The sequence below is a fragment of the Pinus tabuliformis genome, chromosome J (assembly GCF_031772625.1).
Source record: "Pinus tabuliformis cultivar Carrire ecotype Pingquan chromosome J, CPIR1, whole genome shotgun sequence".
NCBI lineage: Eukaryota > Viridiplantae > Streptophyta > Pinopsida > Pinales > Pinaceae > Pinus > Pinus tabuliformis.
In genome coordinates, this window is record NC_142295.1 from 1332395319 (window position 1) to 1332415081 (window position 19763).

General features: G+C 40.3%; 2 protein-coding genes across 2 annotated transcripts; both read left to right on the forward strand.

Moving 5' to 3' along the window:
• Positions 1-2835: 2835 nt before the first annotated feature.
• Positions 2836-11843, forward strand: LOC149232265 (uncharacterized). The gene is made up of 6 exons (XM_089381866.1): positions 2836-3048; positions 3207-3213; positions 3491-4010; positions 10942-11042; positions 11124-11186; positions 11320-11843. The coding sequence occupies exons 1-6, from the start codon at positions 2836-2838 to the stop codon at positions 11841-11843; spliced, it is 1428 nt and encodes a 475-aa protein (XP_089237992.1).
• A 1170-nt stretch (positions 11844-13013) lies between these two features.
• Positions 13014-15227, forward strand: LOC149232266 (pentatricopeptide repeat-containing protein At2g03880, mitochondrial-like). Its single transcript, XM_089376452.1, has 2 exons — positions 13014-13644; positions 13800-15227. The coding sequence occupies exons 1-2, from the start codon at positions 13126-13128 to the stop codon at positions 13866-13868; spliced, it is 588 nt and encodes a 195-aa protein (XP_089232578.1). The 5' UTR covers positions 13014-13125; the 3' UTR covers positions 13869-15227.
• The last annotated feature ends 4536 nt before the right edge of the window (positions 15228-19763 follow it).

Below are 19763 nucleotides of genomic sequence, written 5' to 3' on the forward strand. Positions count from 1 at the left end.
TTACCATTCATTAGAAAGAAAAGTAATGGATAAGATATTCCAAAAACACCTATATCACTAACCAAATTCGAAAACGAAGAGTCTAGTTTTAGCCTATGTAAAAGGATAAAGTACTTACCAAATTAATAATTTAGTTACAATTTCATACTCCATAGAATAAGAAAGAAAAGATAATGTTTGAAAATATACAAATAGTTACGACTTGATGAATAGATATGAAAGCGCTTGTAAAATATAAAAGGAATACGTGACTACTTTCATGGTAATGAAAATAGATGATAGTGTTTGTGAAATTAAAATTAGAAAAGGAATATGTGACTAGTTTCAACCCAATGAAAATAGGTGAACATGTGTGAAATTAAAAAAATATATTTTTAGTTTTAGTTTGAGTAAATATGAGGGTGGTCTTTTTTTTTTACTTGAGTTAAAGTTTATTGAGTTAAATTTTATTGAAAAGACATGTTGCTTGTAATTTTTAAGTTTTTAATAATTTATAATTTTTTATTATATGTTTATTGATGATGATGATGGTTAACGTCTACTAACACTAAACTTTGGTTTATTGGATCTAAAAATACAAATTATTTAGTTTGATTTAAAATTTTATTCTTATGCTCTAAAATCTTGGAGAGAAGCCCCCTGAGCTCACTATAATTTTGACATCCTAAAAGGCTAGGAAGGTCAGTATTGCGACAAAGATTATGAAACTAAGATCTAATGTGGTTGTACGCGGGGCACTCTAAGAGGAAGTGGTTTTCATCCTCGATGTTCTTATTCTCGCAGAGATGGCAGATCCTTTCCATCCATGGTGTTTTAGGAATTGCCCAATGACATGTTTCACAATGGAGCTCATGAGAGTTTGTTCTAATCTTCGATATATTAATTTTCTTCTTTGAGCTAGTTAAAACAGAGAGATACTTTTGATCTTCTAGGGTGGGGTTGATGACCTTCTTATAATAACTTAATTTTCCTTTAGCTGCTAAATCTTTCTCACACCACATTTTTTCTTTGAACTTAAAAGTAACAATATTTTTAATGTTATTAATGTTTTGCAATGCATCATTCTCTCTTATCTTTATACCACCCCCGCTTGAGCCTTAGGTAGTTTTGGCTGGAATTTAAAGCTAGCTTAGGAAGTCTATGATCTCCTATGTTATTGAGTTTGTGCTTGTACAACAAAAGCCTAGTCATAGCTAGGATCTCAATAGGGGAAAGACCTACTTCTATAAGGAGAATAGGATAGGGTGTATTGCTTGTAATTTTTAGGTTATATGTTATAAAACGCTTATGGATTTGCTCAATCTTTTTCCAGGATTCTCTAGAGATGTTGTAACCCCAAACCTCACATCCATATAAGATAACAAGAGTGGCTAAAGTTTCAAAGAGGAACTTCTTTTTATCCCACATTACGAGGTTTGTCGTTTTACAATTATTTTCAAGACTAAAATAAGCTTTCCACCCCACATTAATCCTTTTCTCAATGCTATAGTTCCAGTTGAGCTTGTGATGAACATCAATTCCTAGGTACTTGTAAGAATACACTTCCTCCAAGTTATTATTGTCATACATAAAATTAGCGTAAGTGTCCTTCTTGGATTTGATAATCATAACTTTAGTTTTGTCAGTGTTAACAGTCATACCCATGGTAAAGCATAAATCCTTAAGAAACCTAAGTTGCTTATCAAGATTAGATGGGCACCTTGCGAGAAGAACAATATCGTCAGCATAGAGAAGAAGGATGATGACTATCCTAACTAAGATCGTGCCAGCACATCCTGCTTCCTCTAAATAACCTTCAATCTTGTCGACGTAAATGCCAAATAGAGTAGGGGAGAGAGGGCAACCTTGTTTAACTCAGATATTATATGTTTGATATGTGGAGTTTTTATAATAATTTAGAGATTATAAATTTCTTATTATATATTGATTGGTAGGTTTTTGAAAATAATTTTAAGATTATAATAATAATTAATTAATTTTAAATTTCAACCTCATCCAATAATATTAACAAAATATTAATTTTTTAAATTTTAAAAAACAAAATTATTATTTTTTAAAATTTAAAATTAATAAAAATAATTTGAAAAATAAACATATATTGTAATCTAATTTAGATGCTTTTTTATTCTTCAGATGTTTATTTTACTGGCTTTATAAAAGGTAGAAAATTAATGCTTTTATGATTTTCAATCTTTTTTTTTTCAGAAAAAAAAATAAAAATAAATAAAAATAAATAAATAAAAATAAAAATAAAAAATATGATAAATAAAGAGAGCAGACTGCTAAAAAAAACAATACTTGGAAGAGAGCAGACTACACCAAGATTGAGAGGTCTAACTCTTCACAATCACCTTTTCCATACGTTTTTCGTTTTTCACCCACCGACAAGTTGTACATGCTTTCATTTTTTTTTGTCAATATTCGAAAATTTTCTATCGAGACACATTTTTGTTTTCTACCCTTTAATAGCTAGGGTGCTTATTTTACTTATATAATATTCATAATAATAATTTTTATGCCGTAAGGTGTTCCCTCTGAAATCAACTCCCCTAATTGCCACCGTGTACTTCTCTAAACCATTAGATAAGATGTTAGACGATTGAAAAGTTCTAGACCGTTGGATGATGAATAATTAGTTTAGGTTAGTTTCTTGGGTTCTTCCCCCACCGTTTTTCCTACTGCTTCAAGTCTTGCTGAGCAGGTCGAGTCTCTGGGCATCCCAATCTAGGAGTTTGATGATCACCCCCACATTGATCTTGCCATCGATGGCCCTGACGAAGTCGACCCAGAGCTCAATATCGCCCAGGGCCGCGGTGGCGCGTTGCTCCGCGAGAAATGGTGGAGGATGCCTCCGCTAAGGTCGTGGTCATCGTTGATTCATTGAAGCTCATCAGTGGCCTCGGTGGCAGCGGCCTGGCAATGCCTGTGGAGGTGGTGCCATTCTGCTCCCTTCTGCTGGAAGTACAACGCTTCGAGGCTAGAATCCCTCTTTCAGGCCGAGGGCTGCGATGTGAAGCTCAGGATGGAGTTTCTGAAGTTTGGGAATTTGTAATGAGACAATTTAAGAGATTGTTGAGTTGTATTTGCTTAATGCATGTTTAATCCATGACAGCTTGGAGCTAGGAGAGTATGTGGCAGCGCAACTCCGTGAAGTAGAGCCAAGAGATGCTGGAAATTATGTTCTATTGTCAATGTCTATGTTGCAGCTGGGAGGTGGGATGATAGAATATGCCCAACATTTGTTTGACAGAATGTATGAATGAAACTCTGTATTATATACATCCATCATTTCAGGTTATGAGCAGAATGGATAAGCCAATGAGGCCTTGGAGCTGTTTCGGAAATCGCAACAACGAGGTTTGAAAATTGTCTTATACATGGTGGTAACCATTCTTCTCGTATGCTCCCACTTAGCAACTCTACAAATGGGTAAGGAAGCCCATGGTTATTTAATAAGTGCATTTAGAACCTGATGTTGGTATATGGGCAGCCTTGCTTAATGCACGTTTTATCCATGACAACTTGGAGCTAGGAGAGTATGTGGCAGTGCGACTCCTTGAAGTAGAGCCCAGAGATGCTGGAAATTATGTTCTATTGTCAAATGTCTATGTTGCAGCTGGCAAGTGGGATGATGCAGTAAAGATGATAATGATGATGAAAGACATTGGCTTGAAAAGGATGCCAGGATGCAGTTGGATCGAACTCAACAACAAGGTTCATGCATTTCTTGCTGGAGACAAATCAGATACACAATCTCAAAAAATTTATGCCACATTGATGAGTCTGTGTGTGCATATGGAAGAGGCAGGGTATATATCAGGCACAAGCTTTATAATGCATGATGTAGAGGAGGAGGAAAAGGATTACATCCTGTGTGGCCATAGTGAAAAGTTGGCTGTTGATTTTGGAATTATTAGTACCTGCCCTGGGACACCTATCCGGATCACCAAAAACCTTTGTGTTTGTCGTGAGTACCATAATGCCACAAAGTTTATCTCCAAGATTATTGGGTGAGAAATAGGGATGCAAACCGTTTCCACCATTTTAATGTTGGGATCTGTTCTTGTGGGGATTATTGGTGTTATGCTCTTAACCTGCAAAGCAATACCCAAGCGAAGAAAAGATACCGAGAACACAGAATATGCGAAGAAAATATACCCAGAACACAGAATAGCAATGATTTTATTATTCAGAGAGAAATGTTCACAGGCCTCTTCGAGGGGGCAACCTACAATAGAGCAGAGCTCGATTACAAAACAAGACACGATGCTCCTCGCAGGGAATCTCTATCCTTTATATATGAATCATACATGCAATACCACGGGCCAATATCGTGGGTTTTATTAATACCATCTATCTAATACTACCGCCCATTACCATCTATCTAATACTACCGCCCATTTACAACTAACTGTGGTCCCGTCATTAATTGCGAGTTAACCACTTACAAATATTAATATGAGCTTTATTGACTCTTGACTATGACGTGATCCCATGACATAAATAAGGGGGTTAGGGTGGGACCCTAACATGCCCTCCCCCTTAAGACTAGCCTTGTCCTCAAGGCTGAAGCTGCGGAAACTGCTGAAGAATAGTGGCTAGTTCCCAAGTTGCATCTTCCAGAGAGGTGTCTTTCCATTTGACGAGGACCTCCTTAAGCATGCGGCTGCGCAGGTGCTTGTCTCGTGTGTCTAGAACCTATTCAGGTTGAAGCCAGATTGACCCTTCTTCGTCCAATTCAGGTAGACTGGTTTGAACTCGGCAATTGTTCCCAATCACTTTCTTGAGGCACGATACATGGAAAATTGGGTGGATTTTTGCTGTAGGTGGCAAAGCCAACTTGTAAGCCACTTCTCCAATGCGCTGAAGTACTTGGTATGGTCCATAGAATTTTGGAGAGAGCTTTTGACAACCCTTGTTTTTGAGTGATGTTTGCTTATATGGTTGCATCCTCAAAAAGACCTGATCCCCTTCTTGAAATTGGCGCTCTGAGCGATGTTGGTCAGCCTGTTGCTTCATACGGTTCTGAGCTTGATGAAGATTCTCGCGCAGATGGGCAAGCATGGTTGCGCGGTGTTGTAGGAGTTGATCCACGGCTTGTACTTTGGAGCACCCCGTGAGATAAGAAGTAGGGGAAGGCAAAAGTTGTCCATAGACTGCTTCATAGGGAGTCATTTTGGTGGTGGCATGATAGTTGGTGTTATACCACCATTCCGCCAGAGGTAACCACTGTACCCAAAGGTGTTGTTTTTCTGAAGTGAAACACCTAAGGTAGGTTTCTAGACATTTGTTGACGGCTTCGGTTTGACCATCTGTTTGCGGATGATATGAAGTACTGAGTTTGAGTTGAGTGCCTTGTATTCTGAAGAGCTCCTGCCAAAAATTACTGGTGAAGATTGGGTCGCGGTCGGACACAATAGAAGTGGGCATGCCATGCAATTTGAAGATCTGATCCATGAAAGTTTGAGCAACCAAAGTGGGTGTGAATGGTTGGGGTAGGGCACAGAAATGAGCATACTTCGACAGTCGGTCCACAACCACCATGATGACTGACTTGTTCCCAGAATTTGGAAGACCTGTAATGAAATCCATGGAGACCTCCGTCCAAATTAACGTCGGAATGGGCAATGGTTGTAATGTGCCTGGTGTGTTGATGGTTTCCCCTTTGTGGCGTTGACAGACGTCACATTCTGCTACTAAAGTAAGGATGTCCGGTTTCATGCCGGCCCAAAAAAATGATCTTCTAGTGCGAGCATATGTCTTCTGAAAGCCCGAATGTCCTGCAATGGGAGATGAGTGCAATTCTGCCAAAATGCGACTTTTGAGGGTGGATGTTGGTGATATTACGACTCTGTCCTTGTAGCGAAGAATATCATTCTGCCACGAGTAGCCCTTGCTGGAATTAGGATCTACCTGCAATTGAGAAATGAGTTGGGAGAGCCCGGGATGTGAAAACCATTCCCTGCGAGCCTCTTCAATCCAGTCTGGAATGGGGAGGGAAATTGCGAGCATAGTACTTTCCTCCTCAAATTGGCGCGACAATGCATCTGCTACCCTGTTGTCTTTCCCTTTCTTGTAAATGATCTCATAATCATATCCCAGCATTTTGGCTAACCATTTATTTTGTTGTGGGGAAGATAGGTGTTGCTCCAAAAAATATTTAAGACTGTGATGATCTGTGCGGATTTGGAAACGTCGCCCCAACAAGTAAGGTCGCCAGGTCTCGACTGCATGTAAGATGGCCATCATTTCCTTCTCGTAGGTAGATTGGCCCAGATTCCTCCCACTTAGTTGTTGGCTGGTGAAGGCCAATGGTCGCCCTTCCTGCATTAAGACCGCTCCAATACCTGTTCTCGAAGCATCAAATTCAATGACAAATGATTTGGTGAAGTCCGGTAGTGCTAAGACAGGAGTGGAACACATGGCTGTTTTGAGAGCTGTAAATGCTTGTTGTGCTTCTTCGTTCCAGAAGAAGGAATTTTTCTTTAGGAGTTGCGTTAGGGGCTTCGCTATGCGGCCATAGTTGCGGACAAATTTACGATAATAGCCTGTGAGACCAAAAAATCCTCTCAAGCTTTTCAAGGTCTTAGGTTGAGGCCATTCTTGCATTGCCTAGATCTTTTTTGGGTCCACCTTGACACCTTCACGCCCCACAATGTGGCCCAAATACTCAACTTCTTCCATGCCAAACGAACACTTAGACATCTTGACAAATAATTTATGCGTGCGGAGCAGTTGCAAGAGTAGATCTACATGCTGAAGATGTGCCGCCCAAGTGCCACTATAGATGAGGATGTCATCAAAGAAGACAAGGACAAATTTTCTGAGATATGGTTTGAGGAGGTGATTCATAAGGCTCTGAAAAGTAGAGGGGGCATTACAGAGACCAAATGGCATGACCAGGAACTCATAATGGCCTTCATGAGTTCTGAAAGTTGTTTTGGGAATGTCGACTTCCTTCATGTGAATTTGGTGGTAGCCTGAGCGAAGATCCAACTTAGTGAAGAATTGAGCCCCATTGAGTTCGTCTAGCAAATCGTCAACCACTGGGATGGGAAATTTATCTTTGACTGTTAACTTATTGAGGGTCCTGAAGTCTGGACACATCCGCCACTCCCCATCTTTCTTGAGGACCATGACCACTGGAGATGAATAAGGACTAATGCTGGGACGAATGACACCTGCTTCCAACAATTCCTTGATGATTTTTTCTATTTCATTCTTTTGGGTGAATGGATATCTGTATGGCCGCACATTTGGGGGTTGGGCCCCTAGAACCAATGTGATGCTATGATCATGTTCCCCTCGCGAGGGTGGAAGCTCATGAGGCTTGTCAAAGACCGTCCGATGTTTATTTAAAATCTGTTTCATCTCAGGATGAATTGGCTGAGACATGGTGTCTACTACCTGGATGGCATTAAATTGAGCTACCACTCCATGATGGTCCTTTTTTAACAATTTTTTCATCCTATGCGAGCTGATGATAGAGGGGGCTCCCGCCTGTAGTCCACGGAGGGTATGTGTGGAGTTGTTCTGCTTAAAACTCATATATAACTCCTGGAAATCCATTGTGATTGGCCCAAGAGTGCGGAGCCATTCCGCGCCAAGGACAATGTCGCAACCCCCCATGTGTATTGCAAACATGTGGGTTTTCAATTGATAATCCCCCATTTGAATTTTGACATTTTCACAGTGACCTTCACATTTCATTGTGCCCCCATCTGCAATATGGACTTGGAAGTTAGAAACTGCCCGGACGAAACAATGTGCTGCTTCAGCGATCTTTTGGTGGATGAAATTATGGGTACTTCCACTATCAATCAAGACTACTACTGGGCGATGTTTAAGAAAACCCCTGATTTTGAGAGTTTGCGGGGAAGAAATTCCTGCCAATGCATTTAGCGAAATAATTGGTTCATCAGATACAATCTCCTGTTGGTTATCTTCTTCGATCGCCTCCGGTTCCTCAAGTGGTGGATCTTCCTCGGTGGAGCTGTAGTCAGTGGCATCTATTTGAAAAAACTTGTGCTCTTTGCATTTATGACCTGGGGAATATTTTTCATCACAGTAGTAACATAGTCCTTGCTTCCTTCTTTCATCCATTTCCGCAGGTGACACCTTTTGAATCTTAAGTGTCTGAGTCATATTGGGAGCCTGTGAGGGACGACCTTTAGCGGGGAAGTTGGGGCGGCTGGATTGGGCTGTTAATGCACGTTCCACCTTACAGGCTACCTGGCAAGCCTCTGTCCATGTGGGAGGGTGGTGGAGTAGAACCTGAGCTTTGATGGCTTCTTTAAGACCGCTGATAAAGCATTCCATGTAGAACTCATCTGTGAGACCCTTAGTGCGGAAGGCTAAGGCTTCAAAAGCAGTAATATATTCCTCCACTGTACCCGTCTGTCGGAGCTTAGTGAGACGCCCCAAAAAAGAGTCTTCCTGTTCAAAGCGACTGTGAAGAGTTTTGGCAAATTGGGCCCAATTCTGAAAATGTCCATTGCAACACTGATGCCATTCCTTCCATTGCCATCGTTCATTGTCCAAGTACATGGTGCCCACCATAAGCTTAGTCCCCTCATCTGTGATATGATTCAATTGGAAATACTGCTCCATTTGTGCTAGCCATGCGGACGTGTGAGAACCGTCAAATTTCTGCATATCCAACTTGGGAGGTCGTTGACTGGGTGGTGGATGGGAGTGCCAAACGTGAGGAGAGTGGCTAGACTCACCCTCATGGTATTCATGGCCATTATACGCCTCCTCGTGGGCTGGCTTCTTGCCCTTTGGGAATGCCTCCTGTAACTGGTTACTTATTCCTTTAAGCTCAAGTTCTATGTGGTTACTCATTCCTTGAAGCTCAAGTTCGATCTTGTGCACCGCAGTTTGGAGGGAGTGCACATGGTTTTCAATTTTTTCGATCCTTTCATTGGCCATCGCTTGAGCGCGAGTTTCTACCATACACCAACCTGATGAAAAATTGGGACCGCCTAAAAATTTTTACTAAGAAATTGAATGGTACCACCTTGCTCAGCTCGTCGTCCTGATACTGATGGGCTAGGTCACCAATAAGCGCCCCGGAAGATCTCAGACTTTTACTCCTTCCTGATCAATACTGCAGTCGCCAAATCCTCAAAATGTCAATGCTGCCAAAAGTCCTCCGAAAATTATATCCAGGTACAGGAACCCTTCACAACTACTCCGATCTGGTGGATCTGAGAGATCTGAATGGTGGAACAACTGCTGCTGCTGATCTGGAATATCCGATCTGGTGGATCTGAGAGATCTGAATGGTGGAACAACTGTTGCTGCTGATCTGGAATAGATGATGTGTGATCCCCCGATAGAAAGGGAACTATGGTCTTGGGGAGTGTCAGGTGCTACAGATCGCAATATACATAAGGGTCTGACAGTAGTACTCGGCCCAATGTTTCAGGCCTCTAACTAAGGAGGATCGACCGTACCCTTAGCTGTACAACCCGACTACCCTATCGTACGGGCGAGTAATCTCTCCGAGTGCTGTTCTCGGTGTACTGTAGCCACAAGACGGCTGAAGGTTTATCTATGGCGAGGTTTCAAGGGAGCTAGGGGGCTTCCTATATACCCAGAGGGTACGTGGAAGACAGTCCGTGCGCGGTTCTATCTAATGCGCTACTACTCGAAGGGGTACCCACAGGGGTTACAAGGGAGTCCAACAGACGTGACCACCTCTTGTATTTCCTGCGTGCATGCCTCCCCAAATCCGTAGGTTTATGCGCTTAACGACAGATCCCGTGGTTTAAAGATGTCGGAACACGTCTCTAGCCAAAAAAAAAATTTTGCTAAAATTTGGAGATCCCACCGAGCCCTGGAAAGTGCTCTGATACCACTTGTTATGCTCTTAACCTGCAAAGCAATACCCAAGCGAAGAAAAGATATCGAGAACACAGAATATGCGAAGAAAATATACCCAGAACACATAATAGCAATGATTTTATTATTCAGAGAGAAATGTTCACAAGCCTCTTCGAGGGGGCAACCTCCAATAGAGCAGAGCTCGATTACAAAACAAGACACGATGCTCCTCGCAGGGAGTCTCTATCCTTTATATATGACTCATACATGCAATACCACGGGCCAATATCGTGGGTTTTATTAATACCATCTATCTAATACTACCGCCCATTTACCATCTATCTAATACTACCGCCCATTTGCAACTAACTGTGGTCCCGTCATTAATTGCGAGTTAACCATTTACAAATATTGATATGGGCTTTATTGACTCTTGACTATGACGTGATCCCATGACATAAATAAGGGGGTTAGGGTGGGACCCTAACAATTGGTAATCGGATTGAAATGATCTTTACGCCGTAAGGCGTTTCCTCAGAAATCAACTCCCCTAATTGCCACCGTGTACTTCTCTAAACCATTAGATAAGATGTTAGATGATTGAAAAGTTCTAGACCATTGGATGATGAATAATTAGTTTAGGTTAGTTTCTTGGGTTCTTCCCCCAACGTTTTTCCCGCTGCTTCAAGTCTTGCTGAGCAGGTCGAGTCTCTAGGCATCCCAATCTAGGAGTTTGATGATCACCCCCACATTGATCTTGCCATCGATGGCCCTGACGAAGTCGACCTAGAGCTCAATATCGCCCAGGGCCGCGGTGGCGCATTGCTCCGCGAGAAATGGTGGAGGATGCCTCCGCTAAGGTCATGGTCATCGTTGATTCATTGAAGCTCATCAGTGGCCTCAGTGGCAGCGGCCTGGCAATGCCTTTGGAGGTGGTTCCATTCTGCTCCCTTCTGCTAGAAGTATAACGCTTCGAGGCTAGAATCCCTCTTTCAAGCCAAGGGCTGCGATGTGAAGCTCAGGATGGAGTTTCTGAAGTTTGGGAATTTGTAATGAGACAATTTAAGATATTGTTGAGTTGTATTTGCTTAATGCATGTTTAATCCATGACAGCTTGGAGCTAGGAGAGTATGTGGCAACGCAACTCCGTGAAGTAGAGCCAAGAGATGTTGGAAATTATGTTCTATTGTCAATGTCTATGCTGCAGCTGGGAGGTGGGATGATAGAATATGCCCAACATTTGTTTGACAGAATGTATGAATGAAACTCTGTATTATATACATCCATCATTTCAGGTTATGAGCAGAATGGACAAGCCAATGAGGCCTTGGAGCTGTTTCGGAAATCGCAACAACGAGGTTTGAAAATTGTCTTATACATGGTGGTAACCATTCTTCTCGTATGCTCCCACTTAGCAACTCTGCAAATGGGTAAGGAAGCCCATGGTTATTTAATAAGTGCATTTAGAATCTGATGCTGGTATATGGGCAGCCTTGCTTAATGCACGTTTTATCTATGACAACTTGGAGCTAGGAGAGTATGTGGCAGTGCGACTCCTTGAAGTAGAGCCTAGAGATGCTGGAAATTATGTTCTATTGTCAAATTTCTATGCTGCAGCTGGCAGGTGGGATGATGCAGTAAAGATGATAATGATGATGGAAGACATTGGCTTGAAAAGGATTCCAGCATGCAGTTGGATCGAACTCAACAACAAGTTTCATGCATTTCTTGCTGGAGACAAATCAGATACACAATCTCAAAAAATTTATGCCACATTGATGAGTCTGTGTGTGCATATGGAAGAGGCAGGGTATATACCAGGCACAAGCTTTGTAATGCATGATGTAGAGGAGGAGGAAAAGGATTACATCCTGTGTGGCCACAGTGAAAAGTTGGCTGTTGATTTTGGAATTATTAGTACCTGCCCTGGGACACCTATCCGGATCACCAAAAACCTTTGTGTTTGTCGTGACTACCATAATGCCACAAAGTTTATCTCCAAGATTATTGGGTGAGAAATAGGGATGCAAACTGTTTCCACCATTTTAATGTTGGGATCTATTCTTGTGGGGATTATTGGTAATCAGATTGAAATGATCTTAACACATTAGTTTGGAAAAACTCCTTTCACATTCTAGAGCTTTTCCTTAGTAGCACATGACTTGGTGTCACATTTCATTATGGGGTAGTGTTCACTTGGAGTTTCTAAAGTTTGGGAATTTGTAATGAGACAGTTTAAGAGATGTTGAGCTGTATTTGCTAAAGGATGTGCAAAGCATTGCAGTGGATGTTCTCGTTATATCTAGTCAAGAATCATAAATGCTTTGGCTGTTCATATGTGGGGTGCTCTTGACAAAGTCTTGAATATAAAACAAGAATAGATTCTCATTCTCTCTTGAACCTCAGTTGCAATAGTTCTTTTGGCCAGTAAAGTCTGTGAAGAAAGCAGGTGGGTAAATGCGCAGAAGTAGTACTTCCAAAACCTATTGATCTTGTTTTCTTTTTGCAGTATGCTTCACATATCATGTCTGATAAGAAGATTACGTTTGACTGGTTTTGGATGCAGCACAAACTTTTTCACTGATAGCTGCAACCTCAATGTCACTTGTTGTACACATTGGAGCATTTTATGCTCTCTCAAGGTATGTAGGTGCCTCACCTCCCATACATTTGGATTTGAAACTTTATTGGATGGGTTGTTTGTAACTGTATATGAGTCCACATTATCAGTTGAGAATGCTAAACTTATGGGAGTGACATGAGTTGGATGCTCATGTAAATAATGTCAACTCAGGTTGGAGAATCATGTTAATGGAGTTCAGGACAACAACCTTTGATGATCACAAGAATACTCTGAACTTTTATCATTTAAAATCATTAAAAAAGGTGTGAGATTATTTTTTTGACATAACTGAGAAAAGAAAACTGCATTTACAGATTTTGCTAATTGTTTGATGACATGGGATGATCTATTTACTTTGTGGGTTTATCATGTTTACAAAAAGAAGAGCTCTGTGCTGAGTGCGATATTTTTTTTAGTTCAAACATTTATTTTTGTACCATAGAAATTAAAAAATGATTTTGAACCTTTAATAGAATTTCTTGAGAATAAAAGCTAGAGAAATCCAATAGATAGGTATTACATCTAAGACATTGTTTTATCAAAACAAGGAAACCCTATTTTGAAAATTGAAATTTATTGATGGCACCAGCAAGGAGATCCATAATTACATTATTAGAAAGGGTTATGAGGTGGATGTTTTTTTTGGGTAGTGCTCTCATAGACATGTATTCAAAATGTGGGAACATATAATATGCCCAGCATGTGTTGATAGAATGTATGAAGGAAACTCTGTATTATATACATCCATGGTTTCAGGTTATGAGCAAAATGGACAAGCCAATGAGGCCTTGGAGCTGTTTCGGAAACCGCAACAACGAGGTTTGAAAATTGTGTTATACATGGTGGTAACCATTCTTCTCGTATGCTCCATCTTAGCAGCTCTGCAAATGGGTAAGGAAGCCCATGGTTATTTAATAAGGCACGCCTTCCAGTGGGATGTTTATGCAGGGAGTGCTCTAGTAAATATGTATTCCAACTGTGGAAAAACAGAGATTGCATACCGGATATTTGAGCAAATGCCCGAGAGAAATGTGGATTTGTGGAATGCAATGATCAGAGCATGTTTTCATAATGGGTACACTAATGATGCCCTGAAACATCTCCATAAGATGCAATTGGCAGGTGTAAAACCCAACTCAACTACCATCTTGAGCGTTCTCCCCGCATTTGCTACTTGGCAGCTCTACAAAAGGGTAAAGAGATCCAAAATTACATACTTAGAAATGGATTTGATTCTGACATTTCTGTTCAGACTGCTGTCATAGACATGTATGCAAAGTGTTACCATGTCAAATCTTTGATAAGATGTCTCAAGATAATGTGGTCTCATGGACTGTAATGATTGCAGGCTATGGTATGCATGGGTATGGTGAGGATGCTCTCCAACTTTTTAACCGAATGCAAGAGGAAGGCATGAAGCCAGACCATGCCACTTATGTTGCAGTACTATTTTCTTGTAGTCATGCATGCTTAGTGGATGAAGGCTTGCAATACTTTGAATACATGAAACAAGTTTACCATATCACACCTCAGATGGAACACTACGGATGCATGGTTTTCATTCTTTGAGGCACCGGGAAATTATATGAAGTGCAAAATTTCATTAAAAAGTGCATTTAGAACCTGATGCTGGTATATGAGCAGCCTTGCTTAATGCACGTTTAATCCATGACAACTTGGAGCTAAGAGAGTATGTGGCAGTGCAACTCCTTGAAGTAGAGCCCAGAGATGCTGGAAATTATGTTCTATTGTCAAATGTCTATGCTGCAGCTGGCAGGTGGGATGATGCAGTAAAGATGAGAATGATGATGAAAGACATTGGCTTGAAAAGGATGCCAGGATGTAGTTGGATCGAACTCAACAACAAGGTTCATGCATTTCTTGCTGGAGACAGATCAGATACACAATCTCAAAAATTTTATGTCACATTGATGAGTTTGCGTCTGCATATGGAAGAGGCAGGTATGAAGCGCAAAATTTCATTAAAAAATATGCATTTAAAACCTGGTGCTGGTATATGGGCAACCTTGCTTAATGCATGTTTAATCCATGACAACATGGAGCTAGGAGAGTATGTGGCAGCACGACTCCTTGAAGTAGAGCCCAGAGATGCTAGAAATTATGTTCTATTGTCAAATGTTTATGCTACAGCTGGCAGGTGGATGACGCAGTAAAGATGAGAATAACAATGAAAGACATTAGCTTGAAAACGATGCCAGGATGCAGTTGGATCGAACTCAACAACAAGGTTCATGCATTTCTTGCCAGAGACAGATCAGATACACAATCTCAAAAAATTTATGCCACATTGATGAGTTTGCGTTTGCATATGGAAGAGGCAGGGTATATACGAGGCACAAGCTTTGTAATGCATGTTGTAGAGGAGGAGGAAAAGGAATACATCCTGTGTGGCCACAGTGAAAAGTTGGCCGTTGCTTTTGGAATTATTAGTACCTGCCCTCGGACACCTATCTGGATCACCAAAAACCTTCGTGTTTGTGGTGACTGCCATAATGCCACAAAGTTTATCTCCAAGATTGTTGGGCGAAAATAATTGTCAGGGATGCAAACCGTTTCCACCATTTTAATGCTGGGATCTGTTCTTGTGGGGACAGTTTAAGAGATGTTGAGTTGTATTTGCTAAAGGATGTGCAAAGCATTGCAGTGGATGTTATCGTTATATCTAGTCAAGAATCATAAATGCTTTGGTTGTTCATATGTGGGGTGCTCTTGACAAAGTCTTGAATATAAAACAAGAATAGACTCTCATTCTCTCTTGAACCTCAGTTGCAATAGTTCTTTTGGCCAGCAAAGTCTGTGAAGAAAGCAGGTGGGTAAATGTGCAGAAGTAGTACTTCCAAAACCTATTGATCTTGTTTTCTTTTTGCAGTATGCTTCACATATCATGTCTGATAGGAAGCTTATGTTTGACTGGTTTTGGATGCTGCACAAAATTTTTCACTGATAGCTGCAACCTTAATGTCACTTGCTGAACACATTTGAGCATTTTATGCTCTCTCAAGGTATGTAGGTGCCTCACCTCCCATACATTTGGATTTGAAACTTTATTGGATGGGTTGTTTGTAACTGTATATGAGTCCACATTACCAGTTGGGAATGCTAAACTTATGGGAGTGACATGAGTTGGATGCTCATGTAAATAATGTCAACTTAGGTTTGAGAATCATGTTAATGGAGTTCAGGACAACAACCTTTGATGATCACAAGAATACTCTGAACTTTTATAATTTAAAATCATTAAAAAAGGTGTGAGATTATTTTTTTGACATAAAAGAAAACAGCATTTACAGATTTTGCTAATTGTTTGATGACATGGGATGATCTATTTACTTTGTGGGTTTATCATTTTTACAAAAAGAAGAGCTCTGTGCTCAGTGTGATATTTTTTTTAGCTCAAACATTTATTCTTGTGCCATAGAAATTTAAAAAATGATTTTGAACCTTTAATAGAATTTCTTGGGAATAAAAGCTAGAGAAATCCAATAGACAGGTATTACATCTAAGACATTGTTTTATCAAAACAAGGAAACCCTATTTTGAAAATTGAAATTTATTGATGGCACCAGCAAGGAGATCCATAATTACATTATTAGAAAGGGTTACGAGGTGGATGTTTTTTTGGGTAGTGCTCTCATAGACATGTATTCAAAATGTGGGAACATAGAATATGCCCAGCATGTGTTTGACAGAATGTATGAATGAAACTCTGTATTATATACATCCATGGTTTCAGGTTATGAGCAGAATGGACAAGCCAATGAGGCCTTGGAGCTGTTTCGGAAATCGCAACAACAAGGTTTGAAAATTGTCTTATACATGGTGGTAACCATTCTTCTCGTATGTTCCCACTTAGGAGCTCTGCAAATGGGTAAGGAAGCCCATGGTTATTTAATAAGGCATGCCTTCTAGTGGGATGTTTATGCAAGGAGTGCTCTAGTAAATTTGTATTCCAACTGTGGAAAAATAGAGATTGCATACCAGATATTTGAGCAAATGCCCGAGAGAAATGTGGATGTGTGGAATGCAATGATCAGAACATGTTTTCATAATGGGTACACTAATGATGCCCTGAAACATTTCCATAAGATGCAATTGGTAGGTGTAAAACCCAACTCAACTACCATCTTGAGCATTCTCCCCACATTTGCTACTTGGCAGCTCTACAAAAGGGTAAAGAGATCCAAAATTACTTACTTAGAAATGGATTTGATTCCGACATTTCTGTTCAGACTGCTGTCATAGACATGTATGCAAAGTGTTAGCATGTCAAGTCTTTGATAAGATGTCTCAAGCTAATGTGGTCTCATGGACTGCAATGACTGCAGGCTACGGTATGCATGGGTATGGTGAGGATGCACTCCAACTTTTTAACCAAATGCAAGAGGAAGGCATGAAGCCAGACCATGCCACTTATGTTGCAGTACTATTTTCTTGTAGTCATGCATGCTTAGTGGATGAAGGCTTACAATACTTTGAATACATGAAACAAGTTTACCATATCACACCTCAGATGGAACACTACGGATGCATGGTTTACATTCTTTGATGCACCGGGAAATTATATGAAGTGCAAAATGTCATTAAAAAGTGCATTTAGAACCTGATGCTGGTATATGGGCAGCGTTGCTTAATGCATGTTTAATCCATGACAACTTGGAGCTAGGAGAGTATGTGGCAATGCGACTCCTTGAAGTAGAGTCCAGAGATGCTGGAAATTATGTTCTATTGTCAAATGTCTATGCTGTAGCTGGCAGGTGGGATGATGCAGTAAAGATGAGAATGATGATGAAAGACATTGGCTTGAAAAGGATGCCAGGATGCAGTTGGATCGAACTCAACAACAAGGTTCATGCATTTCTTGCTGGAGACAGATCAGATACACAATCTCAAAAAATTTATGCCACATTGATGAGTTTGCGTCTGCATATGGAAGAGGCAGGTATGAAGCGCAAAATTTCATTAAAAAAATGCATTTAAAACCTGGTGCTGGTATATGGGCAGCCTTGCTTAATGCATGTTTAATCCATGAAAACTTGGAGCTAGGAGAGTATGTGGCAGCACGACTCCTTGAGGTAGAGCCCAGAGATGCTATAAATTATGTTCTATTGTCAAATGTCTATGCTACAGATGGCAGGTGGGTGACACAGTAAAGATGAGAATAACAATGAAAGACATTAGCTTGAAAATGATGCCAGGATGCAGTTGGATCAAACTGAACAACAAGGTTCATGCATTTCTTGCCGGAGACAAATCGGATACACAATCTCAAAAAATTTATGCCACATTGATGAGTTTGTGTTTGCATATGGAAGAGGCAGGGTATATATGAGGCACAAGCTTTGTAATGCATGTTGTAGAGGAGGTGGAAAAGGAATACATCCTGTGTGGCCACAGTGAAAAGTTGGTCGTTGCTTTTGGAATTATTAGTACCTGCCCTCGGACACCTATCTGGATCACCAAAAACCTTCTTGTTTGTGGTGACTACCATAATGCCACAAAGTTTATCTCCAAGATTGTTGGGCGAAAATCATTGTCAGGGATGCAAACCTTTTCCACCATTTTTAATGCTGGGATCTGTTTTTGTGGGGATTATTGGTAATCAGATTGAAATGATCATAACATAATAGTTTGGAAAAACCCCTTTCACATTCTAGAGCTTTGCCTTAGTAGCACATGATTGGGCGTCGCATTTCATTATGGGATATTGTTCACTTGGAGTTTCTGAAGTTTGGGAATTTGTAATGAGACAATTTAAGAGATGTTGAGCTGTATTTGCTAAAGGATGTGCAAAGCATTGCAGTGGATGTTATCGTTATATCTAGTCAAGAGTCATAAATGCTTTGGCCGTTCATATGTGGGGTGCTCTTGACAAAGTCTTGAATATAAAACAAGAATAGATTCTAATTCTCCCTTGAACCTCAGTTACAATAGTTCTTTTGGCCACAGAAGCCTGTGAAGAAAGCAGGTGGGTAAATGCGCAGAAGTAGTACTCCCAAAACCTATTCATCTGGTTTCCTTTTGCAGAATGCTTCACATATCATGTCTGATAAGAACCTTACTTTTGACTGGTTTTTGATGTAGCACAAACTGTTTCACTAATAGTCGCAACCTTAATGTCACTTGCTGAACACATTGGTGCATTTTATGCTCTCTCAAGGTCTGTAGGTGCCTCACCGCCCATTCATTTGGATTTGAAACTTCATTAGATGGGATGTTTGTAACTGTATATGAGTCCACATTACCAATTGGGAATGCTAAACTTGTGGGAATGACATGAGTTGGGTGCTCATGTAAATAATGTCAACTCAGGTTGGAGAATCATGTTAATGGAGTTCAGGACAACAACCTTTGATGATCACAAGAATACTCTGAACTTTTATCATTTAAAATCATTAAAAAAGGTGTGGGATTATTTTTCTGACATAACTGAGAAAAGAAAACGGCATTTACAGATTGTGTTAATTGTCTGATTGCTTTGACTAATAGTAAACTCAACAAAGACGTTGGTTTCAGGGAAAATGCATCCTTTCACTTCTGTGCTCTAAAGGCTGTAGATGGAAAACTTGGTGCTTCTCGAAAGAATAAGGAAAGGGAAAATTGCAAAAGCCAGCGTTGCCATCCACTGCTGCTGTAAAGGATGGAAATCTAGTTAGTCCAACCTTTTTCCCGTAAAATTGATCATTTGTATTTCTGGTTCCTTTAGAATCAAGAATGGAGGGGGAAGGAAGAATCTAGTGCTAAGAAAATAATTTGAAATAGATAGTTGATTTCCTCTAATTAATGTCTATATCTGTGACAGAATGGAACAATATGAGAATTTTATTGTATACCTTTCTTAAAGAATAACATATGATAAAAAAGAAACACCAATAAAGAAACAAAATTGCTAATGTTTCTTATCCCATTGCCTTGCGGTGTTTCCTTTGCAACATGTGGTGCTCCCTCTGAGAAGAAGGCCCTCACATGACACCTGTGTTGTTGTGAGACGTTGATTTACTTGTTAGACGATTAAAATAACCTCTACCATCGGATTGAATAAGGCAGTTATTGTTGGTTACAATTAGGCAGGTATGTTCTCCTTTCTTTACCCTAAGGTTTGGTTCACAGATTAATTTTCCTCCTATGAGACAAATTCTGGGATTGCTTCTCCTCTGGAAAAATTCTACAGGTAATGGTGTTCCTTTATTTTTCTTTTACTGCCGCACCCATCCAAAAACAGCATGTACTCGTTCTTGCTTATTGTTTACTGCAATGTATTATTGATCTTTTGGGTTTCAGTTACTATGGTTAA

Bases quoted from the DNA above. Each gene is read 5' to 3' on its own strand.
- LOC149232265 (XM_089381866.1), top strand. From the start codon at position 2,836: ATGGTGGAGGATGCCTCCGCTAAGGTCGTGGTCATCGTTGATTCATTG. The intron at 4,011-10,941 runs GTGAGAAATAGG...AATCCATGACAG, and splicing joins TTTATCTCCAAGATTATTGG to CTTGGAGCTAGGAGAGTATG. The intron at 11,043-11,123 runs GTGGGATGATAG...CCATCATTTCAG, and splicing joins GTCTATGCTGCAGCTGGGAG to GTTATGAGCAGAATGGACAA.
- LOC149232266 (XM_089376452.1), top strand. From the start codon at position 13,126: ATGTGGGAACATATAATATGCCCAGCATGTGTTGATAGAATGTATGAA. The intron at 13,645-13,799 runs GTAAAGAGATCC...TAATGATTGCAG, and splicing joins CTTGGCAGCTCTACAAAAGG to GCTATGGTATGCATGGGTAT.